At 36.9% G+C, this 20,614-nt stretch overlaps 1 protein-coding gene and 1 long non-coding RNA gene across 2 annotated transcripts in view; one reads left to right on the top strand and one right to left on the bottom strand.

Moving 5' to 3' along the window:
* FBXL17 (F-box and leucine rich repeat protein 17) overlaps positions 1-19,865 on the top strand; it is a 294,482-nt gene extending 274,617 nt beyond the window's left edge. The window contains exons 8-9 of the mRNA XM_071580976.1: positions 5,932-6,074; positions 18,829-19,865. Of these exons, the coding sequence (XP_071437077.1) occupies positions 5,932-6,074; positions 18,829-18,966 (281 nt within the window). The 3' untranslated portion in view covers positions 18,967-19,865. The remainder of the gene's footprint in view (positions 1-5,931; positions 6,075-18,828) is intronic.
* Positions 988-6,238, bottom strand: LOC139684741 (uncharacterized). Its single transcript, XR_011699963.1, has 2 exons — positions 5,916-6,238; positions 988-2,848 (listed from the first exon to the last, which is right to left on the bottom strand). It is a non-coding gene; the product is annotated as an uncharacterized lncRNA (long non-coding RNA).
* Positions 19,866-20,614: the final 749 nt, after the last annotated feature.

The raw sequence follows: 20,614 nt of genomic DNA, 5'->3' as shown, positions 1-20,614 counted from the left end.
ATTAAAATTAGTTGGCTGTGTATTGTCTATATTGAACTGTTTTTTACAGTTGCCAGGTGTTTTTGTCTAATTGCTAATGTTTAAAATTTTTTGTGCAAACCACTGGAAGTGCAGTCTCAGAGACTGGTAAAGCTTCAGTGCATTCAGATGTTTATAATTTGCCTGCATGATTTTCATCTCTCTCTTTTGTTTCTAATTCAGTAGAATAACATAAATGAGAGACAGAAAAGACTGTTTAAATTGCCTTTTTCAATCTGTCTTTTACATTTCCTTTGTAGCCTCTCTGGAGCTTTGTCCACTCATATTTTAAATAACTCAGGCAAATGAGAGTAAAATTCCACCAACAGCAGAAGGATATTTCAAAGTCCACTAAGCTGAGCTGTTACACCATTTGCCTAAAACTAAATGCATTATTGTCTTTGCTAGTTTTATTTTTATTACATCTGCTTATTGCAATTTTAACTCTCATAAACTTCCTAAAGTTTTTTTATAAATTAGGTTTTCAATGAGTTAGTAGATGGCTATCAAAGCCATGTTAGTAGCTTTTGGCTGTATAATAGACAAAAAGATGTTTACTTACATTTTATTTGTATATTATATAAAATATTAAAGTATTGCTATTAATTATATTTACATGTTATACATAAAAATTAAAATATAATGGAAAGTTCTGTAAGAAGACTATTGCTTGGTAATATTTGGTTGACTGATTGATTTCTGCTCTGTGTAAAACCCTTGAGAGTCTGGAAATTTTAAATTCTAATCCTTGCACATTTAAGTGCTTCTGACATTAATGAAAAAAGAACTTAATAAATAAATGCAAAAATGTTTTTTGCATGAATGCATACATATGTGCAATGCCCTGGTGTAAGCGTGATACCAATCATAATTAATTTTTAAAAACATTTCTATCTAGTCCTCACTGAAGGCAGTGCCTTGTACACTTGCAGTATGTTAGGTGATAATAGGAAGAAAACAGCAACACACTTAAGCCTCACAGAGGTTTATTTTCAGTTAAATTGAAATGGGATTTATTGATTAAGGAAGTACTCTCTGCTGTAGTAGGTGCATGTCAATAAAAGTATTTTTAATTGCACATAATTCTGCTTAATACACAAGATTTGCAAGCAATTTTCTTGGTAATATTATCCAAAACCTGGGGTATTTGTTTCCAGATATAAAAAAAACTTCAAATTAAATTCAGAGTGGGCCAAGTATCAGTTGTTTATATAAACGTATGTGTGTTATTTTTTCTGTTGTAGCAACCTTAAACTTGGGGATGGTCATGACTAAATTATAAATGTTAGATTACTGATTATTTTAAAACACATTTGTGGGATAGCTCTTTCTGATTTCTTTTTTTAGTATATACACAAAATCAAGGAGGAAGGCCACACACTGCCAGCTGCAGTTTCCCAAACCAATCTTAGGAGGTGAAAGGGAGCTCTGTGCCTGCCCAGGGCAGGTGCAGGAGTAGTTTAACACAACACTCAGCATTGCAGCCACTGGTTTCACAAGTTAAACACAGTTCAACAGAGACCCTTCCTTGGACTAAACCATTTCTGTCTGTAGTAACAGGTGCATTTAGCGGTGTCAGTTGAACCTTATCAGTAAAATTAGTTTAAATTACTATTTGTTTTTAATGGTAGTGCACTAAGGACAAAATTTATCTTGTTTTCCCAACTATTTCAGCTGGTCATCTAAAAGATGCCACCATTACCTACAAACCTTTCACCTTCTCAGCTACAACAAACTACCATTACAACCAGAAAACATTTTTGCTTGATACAGCTCAAGGCTGTAGGGGTGATTTTCCAATTCCAGTTGGAGACATTACACTTTATCTTCTGCGCTGTAGGAGCTGTACATCAGTAGATTTCTATTCCACCAACCTAGCACTGGAAAATGAAATATGATATCTTGCTTTTGCCAAAATAAATGGGAGTATGAAAAGAAAAGAATTGGATGCCTTGCTAAATATTCACTAAAAGAGAAGTTCATATGTCAAAGCCAACATGTTTAAACTACATGGAGGATTTTTGTGTATCCTCTTCTACTTATTTGCAATGTATCGTGTTTTTCTGTTGGGTCACTCACCATGTCTTTAAGCCCAGTTGTCATTAGTACTGAAACACATTTTTGACTGTTCTTCAGTGCTGATTGTGCTACAAGTTCTTGAGTTCCAGATTCCACACTTAGTTGGTAATGGGTTTACTGCATATTTCCATGTTAAATACTACCAGGCTTTCAAAGAATAGCAGCGTATTGTGATGATTGTGGTCAAATGCAGAGGGGAAGAAAAGCTGTTGAGCAATGCAGGCGTTTTCTTAGCCGAAACTTGTGGCTTAAAGTATTTTGCTCATACCAGCAGAAGTGTGTGTACTCAAAACTTCTAAAAGAACTCGTGGATGAAATAGCCAAGCTCCTCACTGCACTGTGTAATCCTTCACTTAAACCTGCTTGGCTACCGCAGGATTGCTTGGCAGAGATACCTCAAAAAGAAAAATGTTTCAGGGAAGATCAGAGAAATACCAACTGGTAAAGCTGGCAATTGTGTAAGGCAAGTTAGCAATAATATGGAATGCGATTAGTGAACATGTGAATAAATATGACATAGCCAGGAAGAGTTGCCACAGCTTTTGTTAACAGAGGTTGTGCTTCACAGTCGTATCTGGGTACTTTGCAGAAGTCAGGAGGGCAGACAGGAGACATGGGTCACTACAGTCTGTTGGGATTTCCAGAGAGCATTTCGCACACAGGAAGGGAAGGTTTCTGAAGGAGAAGGTGGTTTCTGAAGGAGAAGGTGTCTGAACTGCAGCATTCCTTGCCCGACAGGATGTTACGGAATCTAGAAGATTTTGTGGGTTACAAGACTGATTAGTTGAACTTGGAGAAGTACAGAGGCATAAAATAAACCCAGCTCAGAAAGCCCCTGGCCACAGTTTTTGCATGTGAGGGAAGTGTTCCAGGAAAGTACTGTTAACATTTTCACCTGCTTTGGTGACCTTCCTTTATCTTTCAGTGCTGGATTCTGATAGAAACCAAATAGGGGTGTCTTTTCTCTAACCCAGACTGGTCTTGTGAGGGTGCACACATGGAAATGTTCAGAAAATACGGTCACTGGTGTTTTAAAATTGCATACCCTCTGTATCTGATAGGTGGACTGTTCTAATATATGACTGCAGTATAACATTGTGCACTCTTGTCAAAATATTTGTTTTCCAAGAAATATGTCTGTTAATCTGGGGACAGATTCTGTTGGTGTGATCTGATGATCCTTAATAGCACTTCCACAAAAGTATTCTCGGTTGATTTTCTTCTCCTTAACAGTTTTACATGAAGCATTGAAAATAACGAAATATGGTTGTAAATTTACAAACACTGGCAAAAATATTCAAATGCAAACAGTATTTATGTTTAACTGACATTATTCTGGTGTTTATTTTATCATTTATTATTCTAGGCTTTCAGTATTTCTGCATTACTTCAAATCTATAACATTTTGTATGGGGATACAATAATGTATAATTGCTATAGCTATTCCTATTGCAAACCATAGGCAGAAAGTTTCTGACTATAATTTTCATGACACTGATATTTTAAAAGGTGTCTGTGAAAGAAAGTATAAAAGTTATGTTCTGCTCTACATATATTTACATTTTTTGCAAACTTAGGGCTTGTTTTCTAGAGATTTACTGGGAAGAGAAGAGAAAGATGGTATTGTCCCACAAAAAGCAGTGAAACCATAGTGAAACTATATAGATGATTGTATTATACAGTTCATGATGTTCAGTATGTCAGTTACAAAATTCAATTAATATTCCCCTTTTTGGTGAACTGTGGCAAGAAAGAAGTTGTGCACTACTGCATCTTCCACACCTACTGAGAATGTATTCGGCCTGATTTTGTTGGCTAATCAAGTCCACCTAAATATTTGTACATAATCCAGTTACCCTTGCTGCTGTCTACCATCCATACAGTTCTTTGCAGAATTACTGGAAGGTCAGATGGATTCTTCTCTGTTTCTAGACCCCAGTTATATGCTGATTAGCCAAGGCTGACATCTTGAATATCAAGAGCTACCAGATAACTCCTCTTTTTTTTTTTCCCCTGACATTTGTGAATGTAGCATGAGCAGGGCAGCCCCACAGCTGCTGAAAAATCATCTCTTTAAAGATACGTGCATTATTTGGATGAAGTCACTCATTCATCTTCCCTTTCAGCAAACTGCATTATAACTAGAATTAAAAGCTGTGAACATCCTCCCCCTTGATGACACACAGGTGGCTGATTTCTACACCAGAAACCATGACCTTTTTCCTTAAGCTGAGATTTTAGCTGCTAAAAGGTGTTGCTCGTTTCTGTTAATAAATTCCAGCTAGACTTTCTGAGCCTATATTTCCTGACAAGTGCTCTAGTCCGTGGTGACCAGGGTGCCAGTGATTTATATCTTGTCTCATTATCATGTTATGACAAACCCTTCCCAGCCTGTTCAGACCGCCTAGTGGTTTCACCTACGTAACTTTTTTCAGCCCGTTCCGAACTTCAGATGCTCTTTCCTTTCCTCTTCTAAAAGTTCAAGTTTTCATTTTAATTCCTCATGATCTTTATGCCTCTTTTTTATTTTTTCGTTATAAAAGTGTTTGTGGAGAAAACATGAAAGTCAGACATACATCATCAATATGAAAAATAGGAAACAAATGCACTTTTAAAGTACAATTATAAAATGTATGACATAATATTACCTGTGGGGTTTTCTAAAATCATTTATTTTATTGATCCAGAAAATATCCTGTTCCCCAGTGCTATGTTTGTAATATTATTTTGCTGGAGGAAAAAAAATATTAATTGTATAAAATCAGTTATTTTCTCTGAAAAGGGAGGTAGAATGGATTTTATCCTATATTTATTTCAATTTCATTAATTCTTCCTTGATTCTTCTGAAAAAAGTAATTAAAAGAATTTGTTTAGAATATATTCTGCTAATTGGCATTTTGATTATTAGATATATTTTGATTATAGATAGATTATTTTGATTAATAGATGGAAAAATATATAAGATCTCTTTATCTGTGTCCCTGTGTGTGTCCCTAATTTGAAGAGATAGCTCTGACATAGTTCAGAATTCTTAAATATAAGGTCTTTTACAAGGGACCTGGGGGGACTGAGTGACAGGAAGCTCAGCAGGAGCCAACAGTGTGCCCAGGTGGCCAAGAAGGCCAATGGGATCCTGGCCTGGATCAAAACTAGCGTGGCCAGCAGGACCAGGGAAGTGACCCTTGCCCTGGACTCTGCCTTGGGGAGGCCACACCTTGAGTGTTGTGTTCAGTTCTGGGCCCCTCAGTTCAGGAAAGAGATTGAGGGGCTGGAGCAGGGCCAGAGAAAAGCAACAAGGCTGGAGAAGGGACTGGAGCTCAAGTGCTGTGGGGAGAGGCTGAGGGAGCTGGGGGTGTTTAGCCTGGAGAAGAGGAGGCTCAGAGGTGACCTCAGCACTGTCTGGAACTACCTGAAGGGAAGTTCTGGCCAGGTGGGGGTTGGTCTCTTCTCCCAGGCACTCAACAACAGGACAAGGGGGCACGGGCTCAAGGTCTGCCAGGGGAAATTGGAGATGAGAAAAAAATTCTTTCCAGAGAGAGTAATCAGGCATTGGAATGGGCTGCCCAGAGAGGGGGTGGGTTCCCCATCCCTGGAGGTTTTTAAGGTGAGATTGGCCATGGCACTGAGTGCCATGATCTGGTAAAGGGACTGGAGTTGGACCAAGGGTTGGACTTGATGTTCTTGAAGGTCTTTTCCAGCTCAATTAATTCTATGATTCTATAAGGTACATGACAACTCCCCTCAGAACTCAGTTTCCACGTTATTCAGTGTATACATAGCACTCCCCTTACTATCCCAGCAAGCTGTTTGTCTCATACCTTGATGTCTCCACAGCTCTGATCGCCATTGGTCGGTACAGTCTGACACTAGAGACGGTGGATGTCGGATGGTGCAAAGAGATCACAGACCGCGGAGCCACCCAGATTGCACAGCGCAGCAAGTCGCTCAGATACCTGGGGCTGATGAGGTGTGATCAGGTAAGGAGCACCTGCATGAGCTGCTTCTTGTCTGTGTGTGTGTGTGAGAGTGTTGCTGTGTGTGTGTGAAGGTTTGTTTTTGTGTACAAACAGGTTTGGTGTTCACTGCTGTGGTAACTCTCTTTAGTGTACTGTGGTCACATATTTAGCTAAGAAAGTATCCGGAGAACTTAAGGGAGAATTATAAATTTTTGCTGACAGGGATTTTCAAAATACACCCACAGGCTACACCCACAGCCTGAGGTACTCACAAAAGGTTTTTGTGAAATCTGCCCTCTGACGGCTTTGAATATTTTGTCTAAAAGTGATTGATATGTCATGTTATTATTATGACAGAGTATTTTGGTTTAAAGCAAAAGTGGGGGGGAAACCCCTTTAGTTTTCCTTCCAGAGTGATTTAGTGATTTTCTGTATGTCTCTGCTCTTGCTCATATTAGAATGGTTTTGCAAATAAAAAGACAAAGATTTGTATAAAATCATAATGCCAAATAGAAAAAAAATACTGAGTTTCTTAAGCTTTCATTCATGGAATATATCAAGGATGTCTGTAAGTTTTAGCACTTCATCATTAGAAGAAAAGAGGACAAGGCAGTCCAACTTCACCCTGTATATAGCCTTCAGTAATCATGTCCCTGTTTAGAGAAGAGAGATCAAGAGGCCTGGGAACACAGCAGAAATAGCTAAAAGAAAAGATATTGGAGGTCCAGAGTCTCTGGTTTTAGGTCTTGAAATACACCTGTAGGGATTGTTTCTTTACCAGACATCATCAGTGCAATGTCCAGCTTGTGATGCCCATCAGCAGCATGTCTCTCTGTTGATTTCTGAGTGGGTACAGCCTGTGGAAAAACAGGTTTTAGTCTAAGAAACCTCATCCTCAAAACCATTGCTTTGCATCACTTGCAGTGGATTATAAAAGACAGTGACAAAGCTCAGTAGTTCAAAAGGCAAGGAATAATAATGTCCAGGTCAGTTGTAGAGTTAGAAACAGCATTTTGCAAAGCCAGCCTTGGGCAGTTTCCAGTTTGAGAGGAGGTTGAGCACTTTGGAAGAATTGCTCTGTCTATCAAAGCTGAGTCCACTTAATCTCCTAAACATTAGTGTTTTAAAAGAGCTAATAGACAAAAGGAGTGTATGAGTCTCTTTGAGGGATTGTGCTAAGATTATGTACTTAGAGAATGTTCAAAGGGTAACTTGACCTGGGGAATTAGATCTGACCCTGAATCACCTAATCACTTTTACATGTATATTTATTTTGTAAATTTAGCTAATGTTGAGCAATCCAGAAGCATCTAACAAGGGCAGTAATTTTATCCTGTCTTCAACTGCTGTACAAAATCAATGATGTTGATGCTGAAAAGAAGTTTTACTACCTCATAAGCTAAACTATATGTACAACAGTCTGTATTCCTTTAATTGCTGGCTTTCTAGTTCTTTACAGAGGAGTGTACACCAACTTTTGTGTTATGAAGGTCAACTGGTAAAAGGAAAAAAAAAACATTTCTTGAGAAAGCTTCAAAGAAGATAAAAAAGCAGTGTTGACTGTATGCATGCAAGTGTGTGTGTGCATCATTAAAGAGAATTCTTGGGTGATGCAGAAGGGTTTATTTACATGCCCCATTGACTGAAATTCTTGGTTTTGTACTGTTGTCAGCTTGCAGTGAGGAGATTTGTCCCTTCTAACCAGACTTCTTTTTCTAAGGTACTGACTGTTACATGAGTACCAGGTAGCTGTTATGCCTTTCTAGGAATTGCCAGGCATTGGAGGGGAGGTGCTTAAACACAGTTACATAAGGAACATATGTAAGTAGACTTCAAATGGGTACCACTAAAATACTCTTTATGAGCCAGGCTCTTTGGAATTTCTTTGATATGCACTTGACATAAATTAGAGGCGTCAAGGGTCCTCCCAAGAAAGATCAAGAGAGGCTGCAAGCCTGGGTAAAGGCAGGCTCTGTTTTATGCCGTTGATTATCCGAGTGCCTCCAGGCAATGTGTTTCAGTAGATGCAGAGCATTATTGATCCACACCATGAAAATAATCAAATTATTCATTTTTCATCAAACTGCTATTGCCATGACCTTTCTTTTTATCATTTTTCCTACCATCTCACATGCACACCACAGGAGCAATATGGTCTTTGCCTTAAAATAGATGACATTGTGTTGAGAAATCTCATAAAAAAATGCTGACTACCATGAGGTCATCATCATGAGGGCACATATTTCAACTGGAACTTTTCTGTATCAGATGGGACGCATCTTAGAGACTATGATCCAAACCCCAACAGTATTAAAGCATTCAGAAAGTAGATGTTTTTAAGTACCTGTATTTTGGACAATGAAATTCCCCAGTTGCCTACATACCAGCATGAACATGTACTCAGAGCAGCTCAGAGCTTTCTTCTCCCTTCTGATCTTTCTCACTGTGCAGGGTGTCAGCTCTGCAGATACTTGTGCATGGGTCGGTTTGGGCACTTGGGGCTGCACACATCATGTGTTTCATAAAATGGAAATGTATTTCTTCTGAAAGCAGTAAGAGATAAAATCAGCAGTTCTTTAAGGCCTAAGCAGGACATTTTAGAGGTTTGTGATTAGAAAAGGCATAAAGACTGCATATTTCTGTTCTGCATTCCAGGGTTACTGACTGTGTTCGTGCCCTGCCCCACTCCCAGTGGCAGTGGGCCAGGATTCATTCCTTCGTGTCGCCTGTTCCCAATGCTGTGGCGGCACAGGAAAACCACAGACTGCCCAGCTCTGTGCACAGAGTGCTGAGCTGGTGGGGACTGCAGTCCAGAGCTTGATATGGGTGTGTGGGAACACAGAACACATTTGTGTACTGCTCAGGTACACTGAAGCTCTGATTTGTGACACCAGTAAATACTGAGAAAAGCACAGATTTGTCTCCACAAGAAAGGGTTATGTTCAGTTCACCTCAGTTTAGTTCCCCCATAGCAGAAAGAGAACATGACTATCTGTTCTTCCAACCAAATCTGAATTGCAGGCCTGTATTTTATGTCACAGCTTAGGAAAGTATGTCTTTTAAAGTAGAATTCATCCTTCCCTTTTAAATGTCTTAAATACCTTGAGAGAGATCTGTGAAGTGACAGGATCCTTCTTTCCTCCTGCAAACACTGACATGAGAATTTCTAAGAACTTAACTCGTATTCTGAGGGTATAAAATGATTCCTTCTTGAGAACAACATATTTAAATGCACATGTTTCAAGCTTCTTTTTCTGAACACATTTCTATACATTTCTACCCCTATTCCTATTTACTTATTGTAGTTAATGATTTTGAAGTATTTTGTATTTCATTTTTTTTTTTAAAATGGAGGAAGATGATGATGTTCTCTATACTCTCTATTGCTAGAACTCATTTGAAAGATGTCTTTGTGGCACTTCTTTCCTGTGCTCTCACAAGTGAAACAGCTTTAAATGAAGGCAGCTTGAAATCTTCACCCTTGGGAAAGAGGGCTGGGTATCAGCTAGAAATAAGGGCTGAAAACTTGATCAGTTTTTGTGGGTGATGGCTTGACTGGTTGGACAATCAGTCAGAAAAAACTTCCCACAACTTTTCTCACACAGATTTTCATATTTCAAGATCCTTTTCCTGTAACTGTGGTGCTTTTTGCAATGGTCATCAGCAGTGCTGCCACATAAATGCAGGAGACTTTTCAGGGAAAATATGCAGAAAAATGACACCGAAAAACAGAAGCCACAAAATTCAACATTCACCACTGTGTGTGAATGAAATGAAGAAAGTCTCACAAAGTTGGTTGGGAATGGATACACAGCCTAGTTAATAAATCATGTTGGCCTTTATTTCTTGCTTTCTTCTTTTTCCTTCCTTAGCTTTTTTTTTCATTTCTTCTTTGAGATGAATTTCTCAAAAAAGATGTGGTTGCTTTTCATGAAAATACTTCTGGAAGCCTGTAGTTTATTCCAGATGACTTTCTCAGATGAATTGTAGCATGTATTTCCTATGTGAGTTTTACTGAGATATTAGAGCACAGAAATTGATGGTCAGTACAAATGACAAAAAGACAAACTCTTTTATGTTACCTCAGAGAGAAGGAAAGATAAATGATCTCTAAAAATAAAAATGGCCTGCTAAGAAATCATTTGCATCTTAAGTAAGCATAAGATTTTTATAAAATCAGTAGACTTTTAATATAATTTATCACTTTGTCCTTCTATAAAACCTGTTTTAGAAACATTTGTAAATATATATTCTGTGTGGACTGCAAATCAGTGCCCAACTGGGGTACAACTCCTGTTGTTTATGAGAAATGCTTTTGCCCTTCACTCACAGACTTCTAATTTACATAGCTAGTCTGTAACTGAAGATAAATAAGTGAAAAAGAGATAATTTCCTAAACTCCAGAGGTACATCTTTAAATTTCAGATACACTTTTGAGCTAAACTGTTCGTAATCAATGGTAGCACAGTGAGAGTACAAAGCCATGGCTTGTTTTAATGTAATTATCATAGCAATTTGCCTTCCACCTTCAGAAAATGCTAACTATCATTAGCCTGGTAAGAAAACCTGACAAATTGCTACCATTTCATCTTTTATATTATAAGGGGTTCATTTTGAGATTTGAAATTATGGTTTTGTGATTTGAAGAGGAATGAAAATATCCTGTCCTTCCTTTTAAGAAAAATTCTATAGCACTTCTTTTTTTCCTGTTAAATCACTATAATTTGTTCAAGTTACATTGCATATTAAAAAGGAATTGCTGTATTTTTTATAGTTTTATGTGTATAATGTAGGAGCTGCAATTGATACATCTCTCTGTGAATAATGAAGATTTTAGATTCGCGAAATCTGTGAATCCCATTAGAAGGAAACTACAGTTATCCCACAACAAAAGAAAAATAGCATTTATTTCACTTTGGTTTTCAATGCAACAATTTTGAAAGACTGAACAATACTACTTTTGGTTTTTTTCCCCCTATCTAACTGGGATAACAGATCCATTATGTGTGTAAACGAAAGCATCTGCTAAAGTATAAAAAGAGGATTTTTATACAAATTGAACTTTTTGCTCTTCCAGTTTAACTGTTTCTTTACTAAAAGATTTTTGTCTTGGAGGATGATAGTTCTCCAACAAATCCATGGCAATAGGCTGAAGATGGAATCCTCCTGAGTTAATGGATCTGTCCTTGTTTTTAAAAAGCACCCACCTGGTCCTGTCATACTGTAATAGAAAGATGGGCCTTCAGGTACAGATCGACAGTTCAAAATCAGGATAAAGCCAACTCTAAAGGAAAAGTGCAGTGTGAATTAGTCAGCATTTTTCTGACTTTAAAAAAAAAAGAGAAATTTTTTAGAAGCACTGTCCCCTGGAAGTTTCAGTCATTTTTGCCAGCTGGCAGCTTTTGGGAATGATTTCTCTGGTAGTTTTGTGTGTCATCATTTTGACAGGTTTTACAATGGGCTCAAATTATTGTTAATGTAGTTGAATAGGAAGGAAAATATTCAGTGTTATAAATTCAAAAGGCAGAAAGTAATCTGAAAGAATATTTATCACTATGTAAATTAACAATGTCATTTCACTGCATATGGGTCTTTATTAACTGCAATTTGAAATGCTTATGATACTGGTAATATTTCTTACTTTGAAATCTTATATAGGTGGAGTCAAGAAATTCATCTGATGAAATGAACAGAATTAGCAAACAAACTAACCAGCCAAACTGAAAGGCTCCTTTAGAATGGCTTTTCTGATTTAATAGAAAAGTAAATGCTCAATGCAAACTGAGGGTGAGAACTTCCTCACTTGTGCAGCTTTAACATTCAGTATTGTGTTGGCAGCAATGATTAGGAGAGCAGGCCCTGAAATGAAGGCTCTGCTGGAAAACTCTGCAAACTCACAGGGACCTGAAATGGATTTTCTGGTTTGCAGTAACGCAGTGACTGGGAGTATGAGGCAATAGCATTTGTATGAGTAAACAACCACAACAATGAATTTCATCCCTTTCCCTTGAGATTTAGACCAAGAACTGCAAAGTGGATACACTCCACAAGCAACCTTGCTGCATTTTCTGAAATCCTTCCAGAAGTGCTACCATGGAATATCAGAAGACTTGTGCATTCCATTTATTTCAGTTCTCACGGCAGAAAAGATTGCGGATATTTCTGTTTACCCACTCCTTCCCCTTTACAAATATAAATGGGAAATTAATTGCTAAGGTTTAACACAATTAAGTTGTCAAATGCTGTGATAATAGTACATCCTGCTGTACTTGCCAATTTCATTATTTATGAGTCTACAAGTACAGTGTTTGTGTGTGTGTGTGCTTTTTATTTCCGTTAAGTCAAAATACATTCTTTGTTGAAGTCGTAAGGGACTTTATTTGGACTGTAGGATATTGTGCTAATATTGGGAGTGCTGTTATTTTATTAAAGTCCTAAACAAAGGTTCTGCCCCTGGGCATGAGGGCAGTCACTGAAACTCTGTGGAATATGTCTGCCTTAGCTGATCAAGTGCACTTCACACAAAACGTTTCCAGAAATCTTTAATTTTGTTATGGCTACAGGCAACAGTTATAATTGGGCCACCTGAGAATATAATTCATTCAACTATTAGAAGGAAAAAAATCAAACAAAGTGCACTTTTGATAAGACACTGACTTGAGGAAGCAAACTACAGCTTAGAGAAGAGAAAGGGTGTATGAAAATGTGTTTCTTGTAACTCCAAGTGTGTATATTTTGGCTTTTATTGTTAAAACATTAGAGCAGTTGGAAATAAAATGTGTTCCAAATCCATCCTTATGCATACACACAGTGACTATAGAGGAATCTCTTTGACCACTGTATACAAATTTGGCTTTCACCTAATACTATTTTATGTATATAGAGACAGCGCACACAAATTTCAGTACCCTTAATGCTGCAGTGCCACTCCATACGCAAAAATGTCAACGATATTATAAGAAATCCCTTTTGGGACAAATCCACTTGTGTTTCTTCCCTGTGAAGTTGATTTTGTGATTCTTTGTATGTGGTAGTTCTTGTGCCCTGTTTATCATCCAACTCAGACATCGTCCATATGACACCCTCTGGTCTGAATGTTACCTCTCACTTGCTTATGTTTCCCTACAATTCTTAACAAGTACTAGGTTTCTAAGATTAAGGTAGCAGTTCTATGTATTTTTAATGCCTTTCTCTGCAGATATTGCTGACCCATGGTATTATAACTTGATCTGTTATTTTTCATTAATGACTGACCTATAAAGTTATGTAACTGAAGACTCCAACCTGTACTGTACTCAAAAGGAGAGAACCTGTGGTGTCAGCACTCTCCAAAATTATATACTATTAAATTATAATATTATTAAATACCATACAAAAATTATTTCAGCTGTCACCCCCAGTGGTGGTCTGAGGAACACAGACAGGTAAGAAGTTCAGTACTGCACCTTTGCAGGATTCCTGTTTTGCAAGTCAGGGTTTGGGGGACTTGAGCTTTTTTATTTATGCAGCTTCTTACATAAGCTGGTTTCTCTTATTAACTTGGAATGGAGATAACTTTTTGTCTTCAATTATCAAGCTAATTGGTCGTTACACTGAAGTTTCTAAGATGTGAGGATCTTTGGGTTCTGTTCAGTGAACAATATCATTCAAACCTGTTAGATTAAAGAGAACTTGCAATTCAAGTGGTGACTCTGCTCTCCCTGTTCACTATTTAGATGGCACAACACAGACATTCTTGCCACATTTTAGAAGCTTTAGAGTCAGAACTACATGCTGAGACTGCCCTTGCTACACCTGTAGAGGGAGTTTTGAAGATCATTACAGAGTCTTAAAGTTCTTCACGGCAATGCAGTAAAGGAGTTCTCTCAGTTAAACCCAAAACTTTTTAAAGTCGTCCCTTTATGTGCCACTTGGTATTCCAATCCCAGAGAAGTTTTCCAGGATATGATACCAATTAAAGTCAAGCTAAGTAAAAGTGAGTAGGAAAGTCCTATGTAGGAAAAGTGCTTATGCCTCTTTTTCTGCTCCTTAGTTGTGAACAAAGCTCTCAGTCTCATTAAAAAGAAATGCATAGTTTGGCTGATGGTTTCAACTGTAATCCCTAATCTACCTTAACAGGATTAGGAAAACATGACTCCTTTGAGTTTAATAAGGTCTGTCCTAGGAATATAATGAAAGGAAAAGGTAAAAAAAAAAATAGATCCTAGCCCTTTGAAATCATTTGATATCTTTAGAAATTCCTGATTTTAGAATCCAGAAATTAAAAGAAACAATGCTGAAATTATCACTAGAGCCAAATGACACAGCACATTTAGAAGAAAAAAATACTAAAAATTATCTAATTACTACTTAGGCTTGTAGCTTGAATTTTTCATGGGATCATGTGGACAGTGGCATAAAAGAAATTTCTCATTGTGTTCTGTGTCAGACAAGTGGTGTACCAGATCAGTAAATACTGGCAGTCAGACTGGATGAGTAAATACAGCATGCTGGTTCAAAATCTGAGTGAATATTTTTCTCTGAGTGGCTTTTTAATTGGAAACTTTAGTTCCAGTTTACTCTGAACCTGAAAAAAATGAGCTACACATTGGTTAGTTTGTTCTGGGAAAAGCGTTTACAGACTGGAGGGGTTTTTCAGGCTTTCTGTTGCAGGTGGATCATTTTACCTAAAGGAAAGTAAGACTTTTGAACACTCATTTTCCATTTTTCTCAGTATTTCACCCACATTATGTGTATACATAGCAGAGATGAAAGTCCTCCAAAGCAGCACTCACATAACCCTTCTCAGTGTTCCACTTCACATGGAATAAACTCCAAATTATCACATGAGGAAGTATTCTGTAGCACAAGTAATATTTAAATACTCTCTGCACGACCACAGGAGAGGAAATTAAAGAGGTCCTGCCCCAGAAAACATTTGTCACAAAGTCAAGTATATTCTTCTGGGAAATAGGCAATATGAGTTCAGGTGTCTTTAAGCAAAAAAAACCCCAAAATTATGACTTCTAGGTAACTGCTCTGATTGAGTTAAAAGGAGATGATATGGTCCTGCCAGTTTCTGCAACCCGTCTGCTCCTTGATTCTGCTGTTTTTTAATTCTTTGTCCTTCCTCAAGAAAAAATAAATTTCAGATCAGTCTTGGTTGATGTTTTTTTTGCTTGGTGACCAGGATTTGCACAAACCTGTTACTTTCATTCTTCATAATAAGGCTGAAATCTTCCATTATGTGTTAAAATATAATTGAAGAGCTATTCAAATTCAAATGAATGATTATGTATTAGATAATCTTAAGTAGTTTATCCGCAGACAGTAGTCTTTCTTTTGACAACTCAAAAGATGAAGATTAATGGAAGTTCTGTGCAAGAAAAATATAACATTTTAAAGCATATTAAGATGTGAGGATTTTTAGTTTTCATTCATTGAACAAGAATGTTTAAGCTCAAAAAGGAAAATTGCTCTGTTTGTGTAATGAAATTATTTTGGGAATGACATTCAGTACTTTTGTTTCATCACCAGCCAGACTGATTTTAAAAAGAGACAGACGCTTGTGTTCTAATGGTTGGGCATAAGACTTCTTTTCATCTTAATCCTACCATTATGGAAACTGATGACAAGGATACTAAGGGAGTTGGCTTAGATATTACTTTTTTTCAAATTCATTAACAAAGATTAAGATTTTTATTTCTCTCTTCTTGCAACCTTTTAGACAGTGGAATTTTATTCCAATACTACAGAAAGCTCAAAATACTTAAAGCTTTGCACTGTTGTAATGTTTTACTTGACTTTTCTCACAGTAAAAAGTATCAAAACCCTCTGATAGGAGATAATTTCTAGCTTAATTGTCCACATTTGTTTCTCATCCCTGTAGGTTGTCTCACTGCCAAAAAGGATCCTTTTTCTCCGTCCTCCATTGTGTAATCTTAAACTGAATTTATTTTGTCCAGCATAGTTACTTTTTTAGGATTAAAAATATTTGCATTTAACTTAAGTTACATACATTTGATCGTTGATTATGACGTTTAGTAAGATAATTCTTTTCTTTATCATGAGAGTAAACTCAGTTTTTTAAGTTCAAAGTACTTTTTTCCTGACAGTGTTACGGTTCCAAGTATGCACATAGAGTTTGTCATTACTTTGTTGTTTTACAACAAGTTATAACTCAAGTTGTTGGCTGAGATCAAGCTAATAACTTAAAGTGTTTGTTTAATGCTCCAGGTAAAAAAGGGAGAAAACCTTCTACTCTTCAGGCTTTGGGCATAAAATAACTGGTTTTGTCAGTGGCACTTCTGCAGTGGTTGTACTTGACTTCTGTTTGTGCTCATGTTTATTTTTTATTTTCTAACTGTATTTGGCTCAATAGCAAAAGTTTCCTTCTTCTGTTTAGTTAAGGATTAATAGCAATTAGTAAAAATTGTATTAAATATTATTTTATCCAGTAAAAACTGTATCAGAAAAAAACTTACGACAAACAGCTACGTGCTGGATGGTTTACCATAGATTTCTTCATGTGTTTAAAGCTCAGAAGATACCATTTATATCATCCTGAATATCATGGGCCATGCTTAAGTTAGCCTGGGTGTAAATAGGTGAGCTTATCCCTGCCTAGACTGCAGCTTCTGTAAATGTCATGAGTCAAAAAAACCAGGACCTGGAGATCATTTACTGTCTTCCTGTGTTCAAAAACGATGTTTGTAATGAATTTGCCTTGTTTGTCTCCTGCAACAGAAAATCTGTGTATGCTACTGGCTCTAAAGCTATAATATCAATGGTGTTCTAACAAATAATGGCCATCACATAAGTGTCAAATCATGTTAAATTCTATCTATTAGTAATATTTGCAGCTATGTAGTAGATAAATAATACATCTTTACATTTCCTGTTAAGAAAGAGCAATATGAGCAGCTGTCTGTGGCAAGCATCTTCCCTGTGGCCAAGTTAAGCATTAAGAGAAGCTTCTGGTAAGCGTGATAGATTCTACCATGAGTCTCTGCACCACAAATGTAAAAAAAAGAGACTTTTGACTATTTCTGAGTAGGCATAAAGTTGCAGTACTGCTACTTTGAGGGATTCTTCCCTCCCAAGCAGTGTTTCTGTGAACTGTTGCTTGCAGTTTGCAAGTATGTATTCAGCTATAAATACCAGATATTTGGAGGGACTTGTGCTATCTCTGATTTCATTTTGATTTATTAAAAGTCACTTCTTGTTTTTCAGCACTGGAAGATGTTACTGTAACATAGCAATTTGCCAGAGGAGTACAGTTTGTGCTGTGAAGTTAAACCAGTTTTCTATCCAAGTCAGTCTCAGCTAGATGAAACTTCCAATGAAGATTGAGTGTTTCTATTATCAAAGTAGAAGAACTGGATATTAAACCTTTCATTTATCCTTGTCACTGGGTGCAATCACTGTTCAGAGGGAAGCACTCCTTGTTATCTTTTAAGGACGAAAATATTATGAGATGCTGTGGTCACTGTGCTTTAAAATATTATTCGCAAGACAGATCTTTGTAATGGCAGCAAACATTTTAGTCTAGTTTTTTTACTTCTGGCCTTGAATGTGGAACAGCCTGGGGAAAAAAAAGGCAAACAATGCTTTACATCCTACTGACATAGGTGGTTCAGTAACTGTGGATCAATGCATTTTGAAATGCCCAAGTGTTCAGCAAAGGTTTCCAAGAGACCTAAATAGAAGTCATGGTTCTTAGGTTAATCTTTTATTTATCTGAAGGCTGAAGAAAGCTGTCTGCTTCTGTGATACGAACTGCAATCATCTTAAAAATAATTGACAAATTAATCCCCTCACAGCACTGCAGTTGTAAAGGTGTAAGGTTTAGCTGCGCTTGTCTGATTGCCTTGTCTTATGAAGAATAAAGGTGCTAACTTTGATGTCTCTGACTTAAGAGGGACATCCCAAACCCAACAATCTTGTGTATTTTAATTATTAATCCCACCATTCCTGCCCTCAAAACCCTTTCTTCAGAGTTATCCTCACACCAGAAGGCTAAATAAAAGCTTCTGCCCATGGTATATGCGGAGACATGCAGGACTTTTAACCTTTGGAAAAGCTGAACTATAAGAGTAATTGGTAAATTGATCTATCTCCAGCATAGAATAATTTGCATTCTTTGCCTCATCTTTAGTCATGTTATCTCTTGTTTTTCATTTAAAATCCATAGCTACCAGTGCAAGTTCATTTCAGTAAATTGTGGAGTTACTACTTACTAACCATATGTAAAACTACTCATAACTGTGCCATAAAATAATAAATGTAATCAATTTTCATTTTCCAAAGTGAAAAAGACCTTACGTTTTAAATCTATGTCTGTTTGATTGACTTAGAGTAAATATGCTTCTATTTCTAGATAGAACTCTGTTACTCTGGGCAGCACTTTGTTAAATGAGATAATATTTTGAATAATTTGGTTGGAGCTCTATGAGTAGCCAGCATAGTCAAGCATGGAATGAAGAGAGTTTAAGAGATTTTTAAATATTGCTGCAGTTTTATAAACAACAAAGTCTGTTTGCCTTTACTAGAATATTATTTAAAACTTCTCCCTTTACTGTCAAATCAAGGCACAGGATTTGGTTTTGGTGTTTTTCATTCCCTAACAGGACTTTCCATTCTGTGTATTTCTTTGGTGGTAAATGCACCGAAACCCACAGTGACAGTGAGGAGCCCAATCCTGCGAGTCTGCACAGGAATCCAAAGTGTGGCCATTCATTTAGCTTCCCTAATATTGCCCTTTTTGCACACCACAGATTCTCTCCTTCTCTTGCAGGTGAATGAAGCCACAGTGGAGCAGCTTGTGCAGCAATATCCACACATAACCTTCAGTACTGTACTACAGGATTGCAAGAGAACATTGGAACGTGCTTATCAAATGGGCTGGACACCCAACATATCCACTGCCTCTTAACCTTCTGTACCAACATGACAGTTCCACTCTGCTGCATTCAGTAGATCTAATGGGGATTGCAGAAGGGTTTATAACCTTTCGTCTGATGCAATACAGTTGTGAGTTTACAGAGGTTACAGTAAAATGGCAAAAGCTGTACACTGACTTTATTGTACCGTACAACTAAGTACTAACATTGAAGCAAAACTTTAGAAATGCATCGTGGTTTTGTTTGCATAAAAGTTAAAAAAAGCCTTTGGCAGGTTTCTTGAAGTGGATTTCTACTAGTTCTCTGGGTAGTTTTGAGTTATAGATGTTAAGCTTGTTTTCCTCTGTTTACTTTGCCTTGGTCATGTGTGTTTCCTTTGATCTGTAAATGGTAACTCAGTGCTAGCACCAGTGCAGTTGATCAACAGGGGCCTATGTTGAAACTGGGAACCAAATTTCATGCTTATTATTTACTAAAGCTTATTGCTAAAACCTCAAAGATACACAGTAATAGGGAACGTGAGTTGTCACTGTCCTATAAACATCTTTCTTTTATTTTTCTTTAAAGTCTTTCCACCTTAACATTTTTGCAATGAGTTAACAGTGGTTAACCTAACACTGATAACCAGTTCCCGACTCATGAAGACAATGGGTGACTGAACACAGCAACTCCCAGAAATGAGTTAACAGAAAATGTTTATTATATCTGGCTGAAGAAAATTACTGTCTATTTTAAGTGAGCTCATCTCTTCTGGCTGTGCTCTGCTGTTGAGGAACTGGAAAATTCAGATGAATGGGTGTAAGTAACAGGATTCCTCTTACTTCCTGTGTGGTTATTTTACAATTGATTTTACAATGCAAGGAGTGCTTACCCTGAGCATGCCATTTAAACATGGGTCCCGCCATGGGTATCATTTTGTAGGAACAAATGCTTTTTAATACAGTGTATGCAAGAAAATATCCAGAGTAGACACATAAAATTATTAATTTCTGTGTGTCACATTGTATTCTAAGGAGTTAAATTTGAGCAGGGGATTATGAAAACACAGACATTGCAGCTTCAATCTGGAGTTGCCGTAACCTTTAGAGTATTACCATTTGGTTAAGAATGTTGTCAGGTGTGTAACACTGGATATTTGTTTTTCAAAGGTTACAGCATTTTAATCCAAACTATGAAACGCTTAAGCTTCAGTTGAAAAGTTGCCATTATTGTCAAAATGTTTTGCTAATCCAGAAGGCCTAATGCAGCATAACATAGAAGCTTGTTTAGTATGGCTGTATAACTCTCTGTAAAACTGTTGATTTCCATAGCATAATTTTTTACAACAGAAACATCAGCTCACAGTAATTCCAGTGAGGATGTTGAATGTTTTCTTATTAGACTTTTCAAAATGGGGATGAATAATTTCTCTCGAAAAAAAATATATATGGTAAAGATTTTGTTTTAAATAAGTGGTAAATACTTGTGAACATGTGTAATGCTATGCTTTTTATTTACTCCAAAATGGCAACAATATTTTGAGAATAAGCAAGTTAATTATATTGCAGATATAGTACAGAATCTTAGTCATTTTTCTTTTGATGTTAAAACTATTCACACAATTTGTAAGTTTCTATTTTTTTGTGAAACCTTTGATCTTGCAATAAATTTTAATATAAAGAAGAAAGATGTGATATTTTC

Source organism: Pithys albifrons, chromosome Z, assembly GCF_047495875.1.
Source record: "Pithys albifrons albifrons isolate INPA30051 chromosome Z, PitAlb_v1, whole genome shotgun sequence".
Lineage (NCBI taxonomy): Eukaryota > Metazoa > Chordata > Aves > Passeriformes > Thamnophilidae > Pithys > Pithys albifrons.
Note: the sequence above shows the minus strand (reverse complement) of the source record. Positions and strands in the feature narration are given on the sequence as shown.